This window comes from Fragaria vesca, linkage group LG7 (genome assembly GCF_000184155.1).
Source record: "Fragaria vesca subsp. vesca linkage group LG7, FraVesHawaii_1.0, whole genome shotgun sequence".
NCBI lineage: Eukaryota > Viridiplantae > Streptophyta > Magnoliopsida > Rosales > Rosaceae > Fragaria > Fragaria vesca.
The window spans coordinates 5,522,834-5,539,871 of record NC_020497.1 but is presented as its reverse complement, the minus strand read 5'-3'; the positions used below and the strand labels follow the sequence as shown (position 1 = coordinate 5,539,871).

The following is a 17,038-nucleotide window of genomic DNA, read 5'->3' as shown; positions in this document are numbered from 1 at the left end:
CTGAAGCAAAACCATAAAACCACCACAAACTCAAAAGCAAGCTGCATTTACCAAATCCAACAATACCAAATGATTGTTTTCTCATTTACATTTACCAAAGGCATTGTGGCTTAACCCACCAGGAGCAGAGACTATTCACAGATTACAAAAATTGGTATCATTATTCTTTCCTCATTGACTCAATAAGTCAGATGTACTAGTACTCTCACTCTTGCTAGCATTACATTTAAATCTGATTTTCAGACATGTACTTCCTTTGTGGCCTGCAACTGCACTATCCTCACTGACACTGCTCACACTGCTACTTCTCGCAGTGCTTCTCCCTTCCTCACCATTTGCGCACTCCTCGGCTCTCTCCACAACACCATTTTCGCTCTCCTCGGCTCTCTTCAGCACAACAAGCGCCAACTGAAGCCGATCATTGCTATCCCGAAACGACCATACTTGGATCAGATCACCCTTAACCAGCTTATTCTTCTCAACAATATAATTCCAGTTAGAATTCAACACAAGGGACTTCTCATCCGAGCTCGACAGCTTCCAAAAACTCACCGAAATCTCCTCCATCTCCAACTCCGGGTCTATAAATGGAACCTTCATGAAAGTATCATTCTCCTTTAAGCCTTCAATCTCATCCCGTCTCAGAAACTCGCACAGAATCTGCTTTGGAGGCAATGACAACCGGTTCAGGTTGCGCTTCACATCGCTAGTAAACAATTGCTTCTGTATCACCAACTCTGCCTTTGCCCCATTCACCATTTTCTTGTATTCTTCAGGCAAATCCGGAGGAGGTTGATACACACCCTTGTGATCCATCCTCGTCATATATCTTCTCTTCTTCTTCTTTTTCGCCGAGTCTTCAACATGATCATCAAGACATTCAACACTTTGCTTTCTTTTTCTTTTCAAACCCTTACTCTCATCACTTCTGTTGTTTTGATAAGAAGAACCAGAAGCAATAACATTACGGATAGGGCGAGGAGGTGACCTTGGTTTCTTAGGGCAGACATGTTGATGACGCAGCAAGGATGAGAGACACATACCCTTCTTCTCTTGTTCGCTAAGTTGGCAAGAAACCTCGACCAACATATGAAGTGCAGACCAGTCCTCATGAAAACAGACTATTTCTTTACTCGAAGAACAAGAACCCATCTTTTTTTCTTCTTCTTGTTCTTGGAGATATGAAAGGCTTGAAGAACTGATCGCGAGAGTAGCCATCAAAAAGTTGCAGAGGTTGAGAGTTTGGGTTTTACAAGAGAAACTAAGAAAAGGGTTTTTTCAGAGATGATGATGGAGAATTGAGGAAGTAGTATCCAAGAAATAGAGGGATTTGGGTTTATTATAGAATTGAATACAACTTAAGAAGGGGTTCCTAATCCAATTCAGGTCAGGAATTACTTGGCATATATGGCCTCGTCTCTGGCAAACAGGGCTAGGGAACTCTCTGCCCTTCCATTGAGTATTTCTGTAACTAAACGACGGAGCTTAAGTATTATTTTAGCGCACAGATGAATTTTTGGAATTTTATATAATTCAAATCTTGATTTTTTTTGTTAGAAGAAAAATAAATCGCAAGGAGAAGACTCTTAGGCCTCCAACATAAGAAGAATCTAGAAATATTGGAGCCTAAGGAGAAACATCCTCAAATCAACACTTCGGCGGTGAGGAAAGAGTGTGACCAACCAAAACAAGAGCAGCTGCAATTGTAAGAATTTCATCTTTGATATGATGAGAAAATTTTTCTGTTGAAACTAGATGACATGTTTCTATTAATAAGAAGAAAACTTCTTATTGGTTACGAGGCTAATAAACAAAAGAGACACAAGACCCCAAAATACATCGAAATAGGAGATACCAAAAATACTACGAAAAAACAATAAAACGGGATGCAATTAAATATTTAAATATTTAATTAAGTTTTGTAGGATGTCGGGCTATATCAAAAATGTATCGACGATATGAGACACCATGCCTCCAGGCAAAGAAATACGTTGGAGAAACTTAAAAGAACATGGTTACAAGCATATCGAAACACATTCAGACAATATACATGTGATCAAATTAGAGTAAGAGGAATTTGTGTTAGCCTGGGGCACTACAGGCCAGTAAAAAGTAATTTTTTTTGTAGCGGGTAAAAGTAAATGATTAACTGTAAAATTTCTTTTGGTGAAACGAATCAACATCCTGAACTTGGTTTTCTTTCGCTCTAAAACCAAATGCGTGAAACACACCGGAAACCAATGTGGTCTCTCAAACAAGTGACACTGACAACAGAAATTTCCTCATAACCCCTAAACCCACTCGATCTGAACCTCTTCCTACAACACCAAACAAAACCCAAGTCAGATTCACACCCAAATCTCCCCTCATTTCCACACAGAGAGAGCAAACAGGATGAGTAGGAAGAGAGTTTTGATAGTTGGAGGCACAGGCTACTTGGGACAGCATGTATTGCAAGGCTTTTCAGAGATTCAAGAAACCACTCTTTGTGATCTGGCATTTACCCACCACTCAAGTCCTCCTCCCCAAGCTTTGCTCAATGCGTTTCCTACTGTGCTGCCTTTCTCTGTGGATTTGAAGACTGGCATTGGATTTGAAGCCATTTCTCATCAGTTTGGTCCGGTCAGTTCTCACCCCATTAACCATTTTTTTAATGTATATGATGATTGTAATTAGTGATCTCAGTTCTCACCCCATTAGTCCGGTTGTTGTTGTTGTTGTTGCTGTTGATAATCTGGAGTTGAAACCTGTGCATTAGCATGGCTCTGTAATATATGGGTCTTATTCATCATAAGCCATTAGTTGCTTATGGGAATTTGCAGTCTTTGAACATGTTAAAACAATCAAGTAAACAACTTTTAAATGCTAAGAAGTGTATTCAGTTGAATTGCCAACCTGATGTATTTAGCTTAACTGCCAAGATCTAGCTTGAATGGGTTTGTGTTCTTTTTAAATGGATCATTGCTCAATTTTGAGTTGAGATGTGTACAAATGCCGTTAGTTGTTTTGGGAAACCTACGATATCTCAAGTGCTAAAAGTCTTCTGGTTTGTGATTTGGTATTATTGTTCAAGTAAACAACTTTAAGCGCTGACATGTGTATTGATTTGATTTCCCAGCCTGATGTGGTAGTAAACTGTGCTGCACTTTCCGTTCCTCGTGCCTGTGAAATGGATCCTGCTGCAGCTATGTCAGTTAATGTGCCATCTTCTCTTGTAAATTGGTTATCGAGCTTAGAAGAGAGTAACTATCTTCTGATCCATTTGTCGACTGATCAAGGTAAGTGACTCTCAATTGCTTTTGTATACAGTAATTTGTTCATATACCTAGTTAAATTTTTCTTGGTAAAGATGGATCAATAAAAGCAAACAAGAGAAACTGGTAAGAACCACAATAGCACATAATTATTACTTAGCTACAACTATCAAATAAACTTACAATAGAGATAGACTTATAGTTACATTACATACTTTTTACTCTTAAAGACCCCTGTTGGTCTGCAGTTGAGGTAAATATATAACGAAAGTACGATACAAATTGTTGGTTAAGTAAATTGATCGTACAAAACTGTTGTAAACAAATTGCTAAGTAGCTATTGTAGATGGGGACTGATGTGAATTCTCATCAGTTTATGAAGGGGTGAAGTCCTTTTACAAAGAAGATGATGAAGTTGTTCCAGTAAATGTTTATGGGAAATCAAAAGTGGCAGCTGAGCAGTTCATTACTGAGAAATGCTCAAACTATGCAATTTTGAGAAGCAGTATCATCTTTGGGCCACAAACAATCTCACCGGTTTCAAAATCTCTTCCAATTCAGGTTTGTAAAAGACTAAAAGAGAAACATACCTTAAAGTTTTAACTGCCGCTTTGTTGGCATATTAGCTTGTAGACCATATGAAATATTGAAACTGGATCTAGGTTACTTTACTTTCTTCAAGTTAGTGATATGCCTGCAATTGATGTAGTGGGTTGATGGTGTCCTCTCCAAAGGAAATACAACAGAATTCTTTCATGATGAGTTTCGATGCCCTGTGTATGTAAAGGATGTTGTAGGAATCATACTTGCTTTGTCTAAGACATGGATATCAGGTATGAAGTTTCTATACTCTTACCCTTCCATATGGCTCTTTTTGGTTATATAGTTTCTACTTCGAGAAGTACTTTTCACTTATGTCTTCATAGTTCTGATAATCTTGGAAATGTTTGCAGAGGCTAAGCAAAGAAAATTACTACTGAATGTTGGTGGACCAGACAGGGTATCTCGTGTTCAAATGGCTGAGACGGTTGCTGATATAAGGGGATATAACCTCTCATTAATTAAATCTGTATCTGCATCATCGGTATGTATACTTGCTACCTTTATAGTGTTCTTTTAGTTTTGAGATACTTGGTATTCAATTTCAACATATTTATATTAAAAATACTAATAGATGACCCCATCAGTTTTAAGTTGCATTCTGACTTGCTTTTCACTTTGCCCTTGTCTGGACATGTCCTATATGATCAAAAATATGCAACTACAATGTCCAGCCATATGTTTTTTTTCCTCTTTCTACTAATTAATCAATAGGATAAGGATCTGTTGTGTATGCTTGCCTACGAAAACCTTATCATTTTTTTAAGCTCCTTAGGATTACTATAGTCATGGCTCAGTATTATTGCATGTTCCAAACATGTAACTTAATGTATAATCAAGAGTTTGGCTTCTGTCCATTACAAAATCTTGTTCTTTATGTTGCCTTACTAGCCAATTTAATGTATTTATCTATACAGTATTGCTGTACCTGACAATATTTCACCGTCATGCTCATCTTCAGGTTGATCGTGGAGTTATGTCTCCCGCTGACATATCCATGGACATAACTAAGCTAGTTCAGACGCTTGGAATTTCTCCTGTTTCATTTCGAGATGGTGTTAGATTGACGCTTGAACTTTGACCAAGTCTTGATGCCATGAAGGTATTGTAAATTGCTCCGTATTGTAATTATGAGAAATACTCATGACTCATCAATATTCATGCATACTTGATTTGGGTAAAAATGTTGTTGAAGTGGTCTGGAGAGACTCTTCTACCAAAGAAGCTTATTTCATTTCTACCTGTTTGAGAATGAAATGCTCATGCCCCAAATCTTAGGCAATGACTGATTGTCATACTAGCCTCATGTATGTCAAGGTCATTTATAGAGAGAAGCAATTTTAGGCAATAGATTGAAGGAAACCGACGGTTTGCTTGTTTCGTATTGAGAGGGGGATGGATTCTTTAGTTATTTTTCAGAAGTGGTAAAAACCAGGAATAGTTTTGTTTCTTTTTTGTGTAGACTTGAGAAACAAGAAAATAAATCAAATATTAGTATGGTAATACAAATTCTCATGTTTGTCTGAAAATGTTGTGGTGACCAAGGCTTGCTTCCTCTTAGCTCATAAAAATGCCACCCCAGAACAATACAAACCACCAGTGCATAAATACATGCATAAGAAGTTCAACAAATTATCGCTGATTTCATGTTCCCAAAAGAAGCATGAGAAATTCAGCAAATTATATCAATCTCTAGCTAAGCTTTTACTCCTTTCTCTCAATCCTTTTGATTAGTGCGGAGGGATAACTTGTTGGAATTCAGCCATGGAACAAATTGCAATTTACAACCTTTGGATTTTGCTCTTTGCTCGAGTTCCTCAGTTAATCGTGTAGAAGGTTAAACTCGCACAAACGAAATATTCCGAAATTCCAATCAACATAGGCAAAATGATTATACAAAATGATTATTTCTGTTTCAACATGCCAGGAAGTTGTCCCAAGTATAAGTTGCTCAGTCGGCCTGCAAAGTTAGCAAAGATGAGCTTATAAAAACCACCAACAAGCAAGTCTGGAGTTCACTGTAATTCAGCACAACTTCAATAAACACATAGGAAATCAAATTACATACATTACAGTTCGAACACATTTTTTTCACATTTATTTTTCATGCATTATAAAATGAAAAACTGAGATACTACTTACAAGAAAATACACATAAACAAAGCATGGATCTAATCCTACTCCTTATTATCAAACCAATACAACAACAAGCAGCTGCTTTAATCTTCACATTCTTCACAACCATTTTCAACGTCTCCAGTATCTTTGATGTACGTAAACATGTCTCCTGTGATGACCCAATATTTGTTCCAGCTGAGGGAATATCTTGAGAAGCATGTTATACATAGCTCTGTAATACCATTTCCTCCATCTCTTGCAAAACAAAAGTGACCCGATGGCAATCCCAAACCCACATGTAAACCCAATTTCAGGACAGATAATATCCCAATCAATCTCATGTCCAGGATTTGAATGGTTTCCTTCAGCAGGCTTCGGCGAGAATACTGTTCTTTTATCTGCTGTTAGAGGAGGCCCCCATAATCCTTTATTTCCTTCAAAAGAAGTTGCATCAAATGTTGAAAATTGAGCCCCGCTGGGTATCCTCCCGACCAATTCGTTATATGAAAGATTCAAGAATGCCAAAAAAGTGAGTTTTGTAAGCTCCGGTGGGATTTGACCTCTCAGTTTGTTTTTCGAGAGGTCCAAGGCCTCTAGCTGACTCAAGTTGCTTAATGATGATGGAACTGAACCTGTGAAGGCATTGTTCGACAAGTTGAGGGAATACAATAATTTGAGTTCTCCAATTTCCTTGGGTATCGATCCAATGAACTTGTTTGATGAGAAGTCAATGGAGGTGAAGATAGTTAAAACAATCAACAGCTCCATTTCTAGACCTTTGTTGGTAACCACGATTGTGTCTACTTGATAACCAACTCTCCCATATCGAAGGTTTCTGATCTTCGCTGGGGCATTGTCTTTGCTAGTCCTCATCGCTTGCCATGTTGTCAAAGCTGTTCCAGGTATTTCACCACTAAAATTGTTTTGAGCCAGGTCTATGATCTGAAGCACAGGCCAATAAGTGTCATTAGTCTTGTGACATCCAATGCGCCCATAAAATTTATTGGATCGCAAGACAATGACACGCAATGTGTATGTGTTCCTCAAAAAGCATGGAAATGGTTCTGCAATCAGATTGCTTCCAAGGTTTAAAACCTCCAACTGGTTGCAGTTGACAAGAGATTTTAGAAACCGGCCTTGAATCTGATTTCCACTAATGTCTAGTGTTTTCAGACTGCAATTATGAGAGAACTCACCAACACTTGTAAGATTATTCCTCCTTAAATTGAGTGCTGCAAGCCCGCTCATGTTAGTTAAGCACTGTGGAATCATGCCACTCAAAAAATTATTGGATATATCAAGCACCTGAAGAAATTTAAAATTGCATAATGATTCTGGAATGGTCCCATTGATGTTATTGCTCGAAAGCGAGAGGAATATAGTGTAACGAAGCACATGTCTAATGGTACTCGGAATGATAGAGCTGAAATAATTCCTCGACAAATCTAGTTGAATGACATTGGGAAGTAGTTGCAAGGTTGGGATTTGCCCATGAAACTGGTTGGAATGAAGGTCCAGGTAATTTACATGAGTAAGATTAATTGATGGAAGTTCTAGAGAATCTAGGGAGTTGCAAGAAAGATTTAGGTAGACAAGAATACTCAAACTCCAAATCCAGTTTGGTATCTTGCCACTTATCTTGTTATCTGAAAGGTCCAACTTCACCATGTTAGATTGATTTTTCAAGAAATTAGGAATGGCTCTCAACTTTAATGACACTAAATTCACTTGATATAGTTCGGAAAATGAGGGATCTGAGAAATTGGTATAATCATGGCTAAGAATCAAGTCATTGTGCGAAATATCAAATACCGAAAGATATCTCAACCGGTGTAGAAGATTAAGAGGAAACGAGCCACTTAAATTATTTGAAGAAAGATCTAGAGTGACAAGACCTTTCAAGCTAAAGATAGACATAGGTATCTGCCCTTCAAGATTGTTGCTGCTCAAACACAGCTCAAGACTGTCAAGAGTTTGCAAACTAGAGATTGACGTAGGTATCAGCCCTTTTAGATAGTTGTGACTCAAATCAACTCGAAGATAAAGACCATTCAGCAAGTAAGAAGACACGTTAGAAATTTCAGGGAATTCACCAGAGAATTGATTGTGGGATAGATCTAAAAACTGCAACCAGGTAGAAGAAAACAGAGATGATGGGATATTCCCATCGAGCTTATTGAATCTCAGACAAAGAGATGATAGCTTGGTAAGGTTTCTCCAGTTGGTGGAAGTAACAGTACCTGTTAGACCATTGTTGGAAAGGTCTATGTCCACCAAATTCTTAGCCCCATTGAATGACGGAACTGGACCTTTCAAGTTGTTGTGAGCCATCCACAAAGAAACCAATCGTGTAAGGTTTGTCATTGACTTGGGGATCGGTCCCATGAAATGGCATTCTCGAATATCTATGGTGGACAACATTTTGAGGCTACCAAGAGAATTTGGTAATAACCCTGAAAATTTTGTGTCCCTTAGTTTTAGGTACTGAAGAGATCCTTTGCTTGAAAATTCTGGCAGGGAACCAACAAGTTCGAAATTACTTGAAAGATCAACAATTTGTAGAGAAGGTAACTGAAAGATCTCTTTGGGAAATGTTCCTTGCTACCCGCAATATAAGAGACTCAAGATAGTCAAGTTTGAGAAGTTGGCAAAGAATCCTGGAACTAGAGCAGAGATATTGTTTTCATCCAAAATAATCACGGACAAAGACCGAAGGTTAGCAAGGGACTCGTGAAAAGGGCCTGAAAGATCACAAGAGGACATGCTCAAGACACTGAGGTTGAGAAGGGAAGATGATACGGCTCGGCACCAGTCACTCCCCTGTTCTGATATATGGACACCATCAAGATACAACTCTCTAAGCTGTGTGAGGTTGTGAATCAACATGTGTAAATTTGGAATTCCAGGTTTTAAAGAGTAAGCTTGATTGCTAGATAAATCAAGAACTACCAACCTCCTCAAGTGAGATATCTCGATGGGAATTTGCCCTTGATAACCACTATCAGCTAAATTCAGGTACCTCAAGTTCAAGAGCTTCCCGATGGCGGATGGAATCGACTGAGAGTCGCTGCCAAGTCGGTTGTCAGCCAGATTGAGCCTTTGAAGATAATGAAGATGGAAAAGACTGCTGGAATTGCTAATTCCAGCTGAGATGTGTTCGCTGCTGATGTCGAGACCCAGAACACGCCCATTACGGCTGCAAGTGACGCCAACCCAAGAACAGCAATCATTACTTGCATTCCAAGAAACAAGCTTGGTGGAGATGGAATGATTGAACACGAGGCTTTTCTTGAAGTGGAGCAATGACAGTTGCTGGTCTTCAATACACTGGCTGTGAGCTGCTGGGATGATGATACTACTGACCCAGAGAGTAGTGATCAAGGGAAGGAAGAAATGTAACCAACTAGTTTTCATTTTGGATAAACTTTTTAGAGACGTACACTGAGGTAGTGAGGTTAATTAAGTGAACAACTCTTGAAGGTTATGGTGGCATTTTATAAGTTGGAATTGGCGAAGCCCTCCTTGAGATTTGTGGTCGATTCCAAGTGTTTTTTACTCTAGTTAATTAAGTGGACAAAGTCTTGGTCTGACAATAATCCTAAGAGTAAATCTCACGGCCTATGTACGTATGTGGACGAATTGAAGACCCTAAAGTTGAACACTTGAACTCACGCATAGGCGTGCTTTGAGAATTGGAGGACCCTGACGCTTCCTTCCTGAAATAGAGTATCCAATTGAGGTCGAAAATTTAAGAACACCCAATTCATGGATAAATTTCTACTGTGAGAGCAAGCCTGTAGCAGAATGTATCCGAAAAATAGTTTTTACTTTTTAGTCATTCGATCTTATGCAAAACAACATATGAAGTATAGAATAACAAGCTGAAATGCCAATACGATACAGTTGTTTCTCCCTTCATTTAGATATAGTGAAGTAGTAAACTAATCAAACAGTAGCATTACATAAATATGATAAATTAACTGGGTGATTACGGTAAGTTTCCACTCATTAGTTGGCTTGTAATTATGGCATGGCGTTCTAGTGCTCTCGTGTTTGACGGGACGGTAAGCTAATTTAGGCTCCTGAAGTTCTCTTCCTTGGTCCTGGTATGAGTTTCATGAGTAGTTTCATCCCTAACTTGGTCTTCTTTGCATTATGACATGTTGGTTCGATTGCCATCATCATCAACATGTTTCATAAGTCTTCAACTCGTGATGTCTGCTTTGCTATAGTTTGCTGCTGAGATGCTTATATCCTCGTTTGGTTTCTTTTAATTTTCTGCAATAAGTACTATTTGTCTTTATATTACTTTAGTTTTTTTTTTTTTAATAACTTAGTTTAATAAGAACAATTCTATAATGTGTTAATACTTATGAATGATGTGATACATCAACTTTATAAATTGAGTCTTCAAATTAGCAGGCCCGGATTTGATGCGAGTCCAAGGAGCCAGTCGACTCAGGTCCCGGACATCGAAGGAGCCCAGAAAAAAAGTTACAGCTCTTTAAATGCAACAACAGTCAGTAAAGTCAGTAATACACAGGAAAGAACAACATATTACTTTGATAAACCAACCAATTGTTGTCAGAGTTCTATTTTTTACACTTAAAGTAAAGGAAAGGTCATGGACCCATACAAGATTGTTATAACCACATACATATGATGTAACATGCTGTAAAAGAAAATGGAAAATAGTGTTGTTTTATAGTTAAATGTTAAGTTTAAAGTTTTAGTCCCCGAAAACCTTTATTAGTTTTTAAAAAATAAGTAAATAAATAAAGATGCAAACTCTGATTTGAGGGCCCAATTTTGAGAGTTCGACTCAAGTCCGAAAATCTCAGGTCCGGACCTGCAAACTAGTAATATTAGTTCTCGAAGTTGTAATATGAGTCATTAAAGTTGTAAAATTTTCTAGTTACAATATTAGTAATCATGTGTTCATAATATGGTAAAATGTGTGCTTAAAGTGGTGATTGAGTCCTCAAAGTGATTAAAAAAGTGTTGTTACAACTTTGAGAACTCGTATTACAACTTTGAGGACTCAATTACCATTTTAAGGACAAATTTAAAGACAAATGAGGACTAATGTTGTAACTAATTTTTTTTACAACTTTAACGACTCATATTATAATTTTAAAGACTAATATTACTACTTTGAGGACAAAGTTGATACATCATATGCATTAACACACCCTAGCCTTACCCGTTTAATAAAACTTTTTTCTCTATCTTTTCTTTGTCTTTCATCTTTCTGATACTTAGTATTTGTCAAGAATGGATTAACATTAAGTCATTCAAACTTCAAAGGACTAGGCTAAGAAATTCCATCTGACAGTCTCATTCTACAGTGTTCATCTATCCACTAGTGAACACTGCACATCTGATGAGTTTAATTCAAAATGATAAAACTCTTCAAGATAAGATCGATCAACTTAATGTTGAGGGATGTTTTCAAGTGTATAATGCTCTTATGCACCCACAGATTGTAATAAATTGGCACATAAGCCACCGTTCTATTTGTATATGCATGGTTTGGACTCTGGAGTCTGGACAGTTCCCATGTCAATTTTACGATACTTATATTCACGAGGGTTTTTGATTTTTGATTTTTTTTTTCTCTATTTACTTTAAGGGCCCTTTCATTTTCCCTATTTTCTAACTCATTGTAGTAGAATCTTTTCTTCCCCCGTGACGAGCAGCTAGCACCAACATTTACGACCTCCACTACACTACTTTTGGCGCACAACACGATGTTGTTTTCCATTTTCACTGAAGAGCATCTTATTTTCATTTATGGTTTAACTATAAATTTTTACCCGCGAGTTGTTGCGGGTCCAAAAGTCTGATGGTTATTTTCTTCAATTCCTATATTGATACAAAGGATGTAAGAGATATGAAGGAGTTCTATAAATCTTTTCTATGAAAACGAAGGGCAAAACAATCATTTTACAGAGTTAATGACAATTATGTGATTAAATAAAACATAAAGACATAATTGTAATTTTGAAGCCAAAATCGTTGTTCCTAAGGAAACTGACAAATAGTATATAACTAGGCAGCGACCCGCGCGTTGTTGCGGGTTAAGAGTGGAAGCATGACAAATCTGTAATTAGGCTATTCGAGAAAGGTAAAATAATCTTTTTCATAACTCTAATGAAAAGTAACTGAAAATTGAGAGGTAAAATTGTAAAAAGTTATGAGAGAAAGGATAAAATGGTCGTTTACTGGGTTATGGTAAAACTGAGATTTTCCATGACAAGAAGGGTAAATATGTAATTTTGTAAGGCTGGGCATGAGACGGGATAGAGCTAATCCCACGACCCGTCCCGGACATTGAAATCAGGACGAGATGGGACGAGTTTTGCGTTTTTTAGATTTCATCCCACCCGAACCCTATCCCGGTTGGGACGGGACGGGCCCAATCCCGGATAAAAAAGTTGAAAATAAACTTATAAGCCAAAGAAAGAGTTTTATAGTTTTATAGTGTTCTCTACTCTATTATGTATTAACAAGTACTTTTAAAATATTTACAACTTGTAAAATATTTACAAGTACAACACGATGTAAAAAGAGAGTTTATATTACTTACTTTCTCTGAACTTGTCATCACTACTAGGATGCAAAAAGAGAGTATACAACAATCAACAAATTAAAGCATTAAACATCACTGTTATTGAATTGAAGACAATCTAGTAACTTAAAGAAACAAAGAGCTAAGATCAAAACACTTAAATGAAATGCTCAAATCACATTTTAATCAATAAAAAATCAATCATTAAAATAGTCGGGACGGGACGGGCCTAAACGAGACTTGAATTATCCGTCCCGTGTCTCGTCCCGTTATATATAAACGGGACGGGCCTCACGTTTTGAGATTGAAATCCTAACTCGTCCCGGCAAATTTCGGGACGAGTTCGAGATTACAGTTTTTTATGCGCACCCCTATAATTTCGCGAGAAAGGGTAAAACGGTTTTTTACTGGTATGTGGTAAAACTGAGATTTTCCATGACAGTAAGGGCAAATATGTAATTTCGGGCCCGCCCGAAAACATAAGGAAACTCTGTTTTAGTATGTAGTATAAATATACAGTAGTGTTTACCTATACAGTAATTAACCAAGAGATTCATAATCAGTATATTTGGTCAATTAATGAACATGTAAATACTACTTATATATAGTATAAATGGGATGTTTTGGACAAACAAACAAAATTGGGCCAGCCCGAAGCTCCATACCCGACCCTAAAATACAAACAGTACCCAGAGAGTTCACTGAAAAGGGAACTAAAACGAAAACCCAATAGTCCCCAAAACAAAGCTCATCGTCATCTTCGAGCTCTACAATCCCCTTAGTCAGGTTGAGCTCACCTCGCATCCCAATCCTCCCCTTCTTCAAATTCCAATCCCAATTTCACGATTCCGCTACTCATATTCTAATTAGGGTTTTGCTTTTTCTGATGTGACAGAGAAGAGAGAGAGAGAGAGAGTCGGTGATCGGAGCAATGGGCGGAGGCGAACATGCTCACGGGGAAGGGGCCCACGGAGGTGACTTCAGGGCGAAGGTGTGGAGCATGAGCGGTGGGCCCTACTGCAGGCCCAAGCACTGGAAGCGCAACACCGCGATCGCCATGTTCGGCGTCTTCCTCGTCTGCATTCCCATCGCTATGAAATCTGCCGAGCTCGAGGTTTGTTCATCTTCGTCTCTAAGTCGTTTTGTTTTGGATTTTTTTGGATTTATGTTTAGAAATGTAGGAAAGTTTGGATCTTGGGTTTGTAGGGTTAGACCCAGGAGGTGAAGATTGAGTTTTGACTTGTGAATTTTGGACCCAGATGAGCTCTGAGGCAGTTTGATGTTGTATTGCTTTAGTTGAGGTGTAGGGTTTTGGTTTGTTTAAATGAGCAAATCAAGTATTTGTAGTGGTTTACGTAGTGTGAAGTTAGGTTTGGTTTATGTGATAATGTTCAGCGGTTTTAGACTTGTCAAGTTGTGGATGACAAGGTCTTGCTCAACAATATAGAGTGAATCATCGAGTGAACAGATGAGTGTAGGGTGGTGTAGTGACCGAAACATTGAATTAGGAACACTTGGTAGCAGACAATGAAAAGTTGGATTTTGGATAATGTTTTGAAAGAGAGTTTAGGAGATGTATGAAGAGTTCTCAGATTGTGAAGATGCTGTAACCTGGAGGACGTACCTGTTAAACCCAGCGGTTAAGATCATCTGGAGGACAGACTTCGCTCCCAAGTACCGTTTTCACTTAAGTAGGCGTTGGTTGACATGGTTTCTGCACTTACTTTTCATTTGAAATGAAATCTATTCCTATCTCAAACACTTGCAATATCTACAACAAACCTTGCTAGTGTCAGATACCATGAATACTAGAAATGGTTTTACTTCTGGGTTGCACTTTCCGCACTGCCTTATTACTGCTCACATTGCCTTTCTGTTTTCCAAATTTTCAATATATTGATCTTATTCTTCTTCCCATTCCAAAACTGATCTGAATCTAGACTGGGGTCACCGTTACTTTCTCTAGGTTTGAAGCTCAAAACTACATTGTAATCGACAACATCGTAGTACCTAAACCCTCAGAGCATGTGTCTTTTCTTCTGTACCCAACCTCATCACAGTAGACCCAGCAACCTTAATGGACTAAGGTTCAGAGTTACAGTGCTCTTGCATCTTCTTACTAACCATCTGCCGGACGGAATTGGGTGTCTCGTGCATAACCATTCAGTGGCTGCAGGTGTATAAAAGGAACCATGTTATGAATTTGGAAGGAATGCAACGATTGAATGGGAAACTCGGCAATTGAAATGTTGATAAGGCAACTAGTCTGTGTCCACAATTACCAGAAAGACTTTGAATTGGGTTTTGTCTGTTTGAAAAGTTGCTTTTGGTTTTGTGAGTTTAGTGTAGGATAATTGATTGTTAAGGATTGTCTTGGCTGCTAAGCTGATGACTAATTTGGATGTCAAAAGAGGAAACCCTTGGTAGCTACAACTGAGTATGTGTAAGTTAAAAATATAGGTTGAGTTACGGGGTAAATTGAATTTCAGATAGAAACTCATTGAGGGGTGAGTATGAAGAGATATGTTAAGGATTCAAATTAGGCATTTGGATATTTGAAAAGGTAAGGTAGTAATGAGACCTAGACTTACTAGAGTGAAGATGAACTTTAGATTTCGGCGCACAGTTTGAACTTTTCAGCCAGCATGACCTCATGATTTGTGAAACATAGCACATTAAGCAGCTGAGTAACATGTGCAAGTTATCAAAAGGTCGTTTCTTGAAAGAGTCATGACTCGGGGATAGTTTTGGGAAAGAGGTAAGATGTATATATATATATATAGATGGTTTAAAAACAAAAAGGAAGTATATGGAGTGATAGGGAGTGTGAAAAATTACCACCATTTTTCAACGAACTGCAAGATGTTTAAGTCTGGAGTTTCTTTTCGTTCACAATTTTTTATTGATACAAAATATCACACCTTACTATCTGTTAAAGACTTAAACTGCGTTCTTTTTGTTTATAATAACTGTGTACATTGTTTAGTTATTTGGTTATTGGTTTTTACATGGTTTTACTTGGTGCACATGGTGATACATTTCATTATTGTTTTGGTTTTCAAATAAATATCGGCTTTTGCTTTCTGAATTAAATAACTGTCATGGAAAAAGAAGTCATCTACAGTTATTTAACATTGATTTGGTGCTAAGCATACTACTTGGCATAGCTAAGGTTTAGTATCGCTTCATCCATGTATAATTTGAAGAAAACATGTTTATCTACTGTGTGCTCAACTGCTAAACACAAAAGCTTGTTGATTTACAAATCATTTTTTGATTTGTTTTACTCAGAGCTATCGAATATCAAAGATAGGAGAATCTGAAATAAACCCTAGTCATGACTCAAAACAGCCCACTCAGTAATGAAACTGTGCTTAGATCTGCAAGCCATTAACAAACAACCCAATAATAATGTGGCTAAGGCATGCTGGCCTTCTTTTATGCTACTAGCTGGCAAGGATTATTGCCATGGCCTTGTTGAAGTAATGCCAAGAAGTAATGACATTGAGGAAATTGTTATGTTATATAGTCCTGCTATGCTTTTGAAATATCGAAAAGGTTATACAAATAAAAGACGTTATGTGGTTTCATATTACTGCCCTGTGATCATGGCTGAAGGAGGTTTCTTGAATATCCGGTCAGCCATCTTTTTGGTTTCTTTGTATCTACGTCTTTTCTTTTGGATGCTTTCTTTGCTTCAGAAATAATCCTCAATAGTGCATGGGCTTGAAAATTACTATTACTTGTCAAAAGGAGAAAAATTCCAAGTGGGAATAGATGCTGTTCCTCTTGAATTGTTTTGAGCCACATCCTTTCTAGGACTGAAGTTTGTTACACTTTTGATATTCACTTCTAATGGGTTTATGTGTTTTTGCAGCAACGGCCACATCACCCAGTTCGCCCCATTCCTTCACAAATGTGGTGCAAGAACTTTGGAAAGAAGGACGACTACTGAGTTTGTTTTTGGAGCATCCAGTAAAAGAAGTACAGGTGGAGGTTGTGTAACTAAAGCTTCCAGGATGCAAATTATTCCTTGTGGTAGTTGTTTGCTGAGATTATAAGCGAGCAGCCTTTTAAGACATTTTTGTGATCAGACTTCAACAGTACTGAATTTATGACTCATTGTGTGAGTTTTTGACTTGCTATACAATCAATTGCCAAAATAAATTGTCAACTCGCGTTCTAGCTTAAAGTAATAAGATCCCTGAACTGTTCATACTTGTTTTGCTGATAGCCTCAAACTTTAAGCATCAAAATATGCATGTATAATATGAAGTTTAAAGTCTATATCTTCCATTCCAAGAATTGTCTGCTGTGCCGCTGACGGCGTTGTGCATAACCATCCATAGGACAGGGAATAAATTGAAAGGCTATGAGGTTCCTCTAAAGCCTAAACCATTGTTTCGGGACAAACATAAAAGGAGAAAGGGGGAGGCAGAACTCATCTGTTGCATCACCCAAATGGAATTAGATTCGAGATTTAGTTCACTCTCTA

The 17,038-nt window shown here is 37.8% G+C and overlaps 4 protein-coding genes across 4 annotated transcripts; 2 read left to right on the top strand and 2 right to left on the bottom strand.

Moving 5' to 3' along the window:
• The first annotated feature begins 2,283 nt into the window (after positions 1-2,283).
• LOC101311901 (methionine adenosyltransferase 2 subunit beta-like) lies at positions 2,284-4,977 on the top strand. The gene is made up of 6 exons (XM_004306768.1): positions 2,284-2,622; positions 3,119-3,278; positions 3,628-3,815; positions 3,964-4,087; positions 4,208-4,338; positions 4,816-4,977. Exons 1-6 carry the CDS (start codon positions 2,395-2,397, stop codon positions 4,933-4,935), a joined length of 951 nt encoding a protein of 316 aa, XP_004306816.1. The 5' UTR covers positions 2,284-2,394; the 3' UTR covers positions 4,936-4,977.
• A 1,124-nt stretch (positions 4,978-6,101) lies between these two features.
• LOC101302212 (receptor-like protein kinase BRI1-like 3-like) lies at positions 6,102-8,393 on the bottom strand. The gene has a single exon (XM_004308347.1). The coding sequence runs from the start codon at positions 8,391-8,393 to the stop codon at positions 6,102-6,104; it is 2,292 nt and encodes a 763-aa protein (XP_004308395.1).
• A 180-nt stretch (positions 8,394-8,573) lies between these two features.
• Positions 8,574-9,386, bottom strand: LOC101301915 (receptor-like protein 12-like). The gene has a single exon (XM_004308346.1). The coding sequence runs from the start codon at positions 9,384-9,386 to the stop codon at positions 8,574-8,576; it is 813 nt and encodes a 270-aa protein (XP_004308394.1).
• Positions 9,387-13,263: 3,877 nt separating this feature from the next.
• On the top strand, positions 13,264-16,828 carry LOC101311609. The gene is made up of 3 exons (XM_004306767.1): positions 13,264-13,329; positions 13,439-13,657; positions 16,421-16,828. Exons 2-3 carry the CDS (start codon positions 13,475-13,477, stop codon positions 16,496-16,498), a joined length of 261 nt encoding a protein of 86 aa, XP_004306815.1. The 5' UTR covers positions 13,264-13,329; positions 13,439-13,474; the 3' UTR covers positions 16,499-16,828.
• The last annotated feature ends 210 nt before the right edge of the window (positions 16,829-17,038 follow it).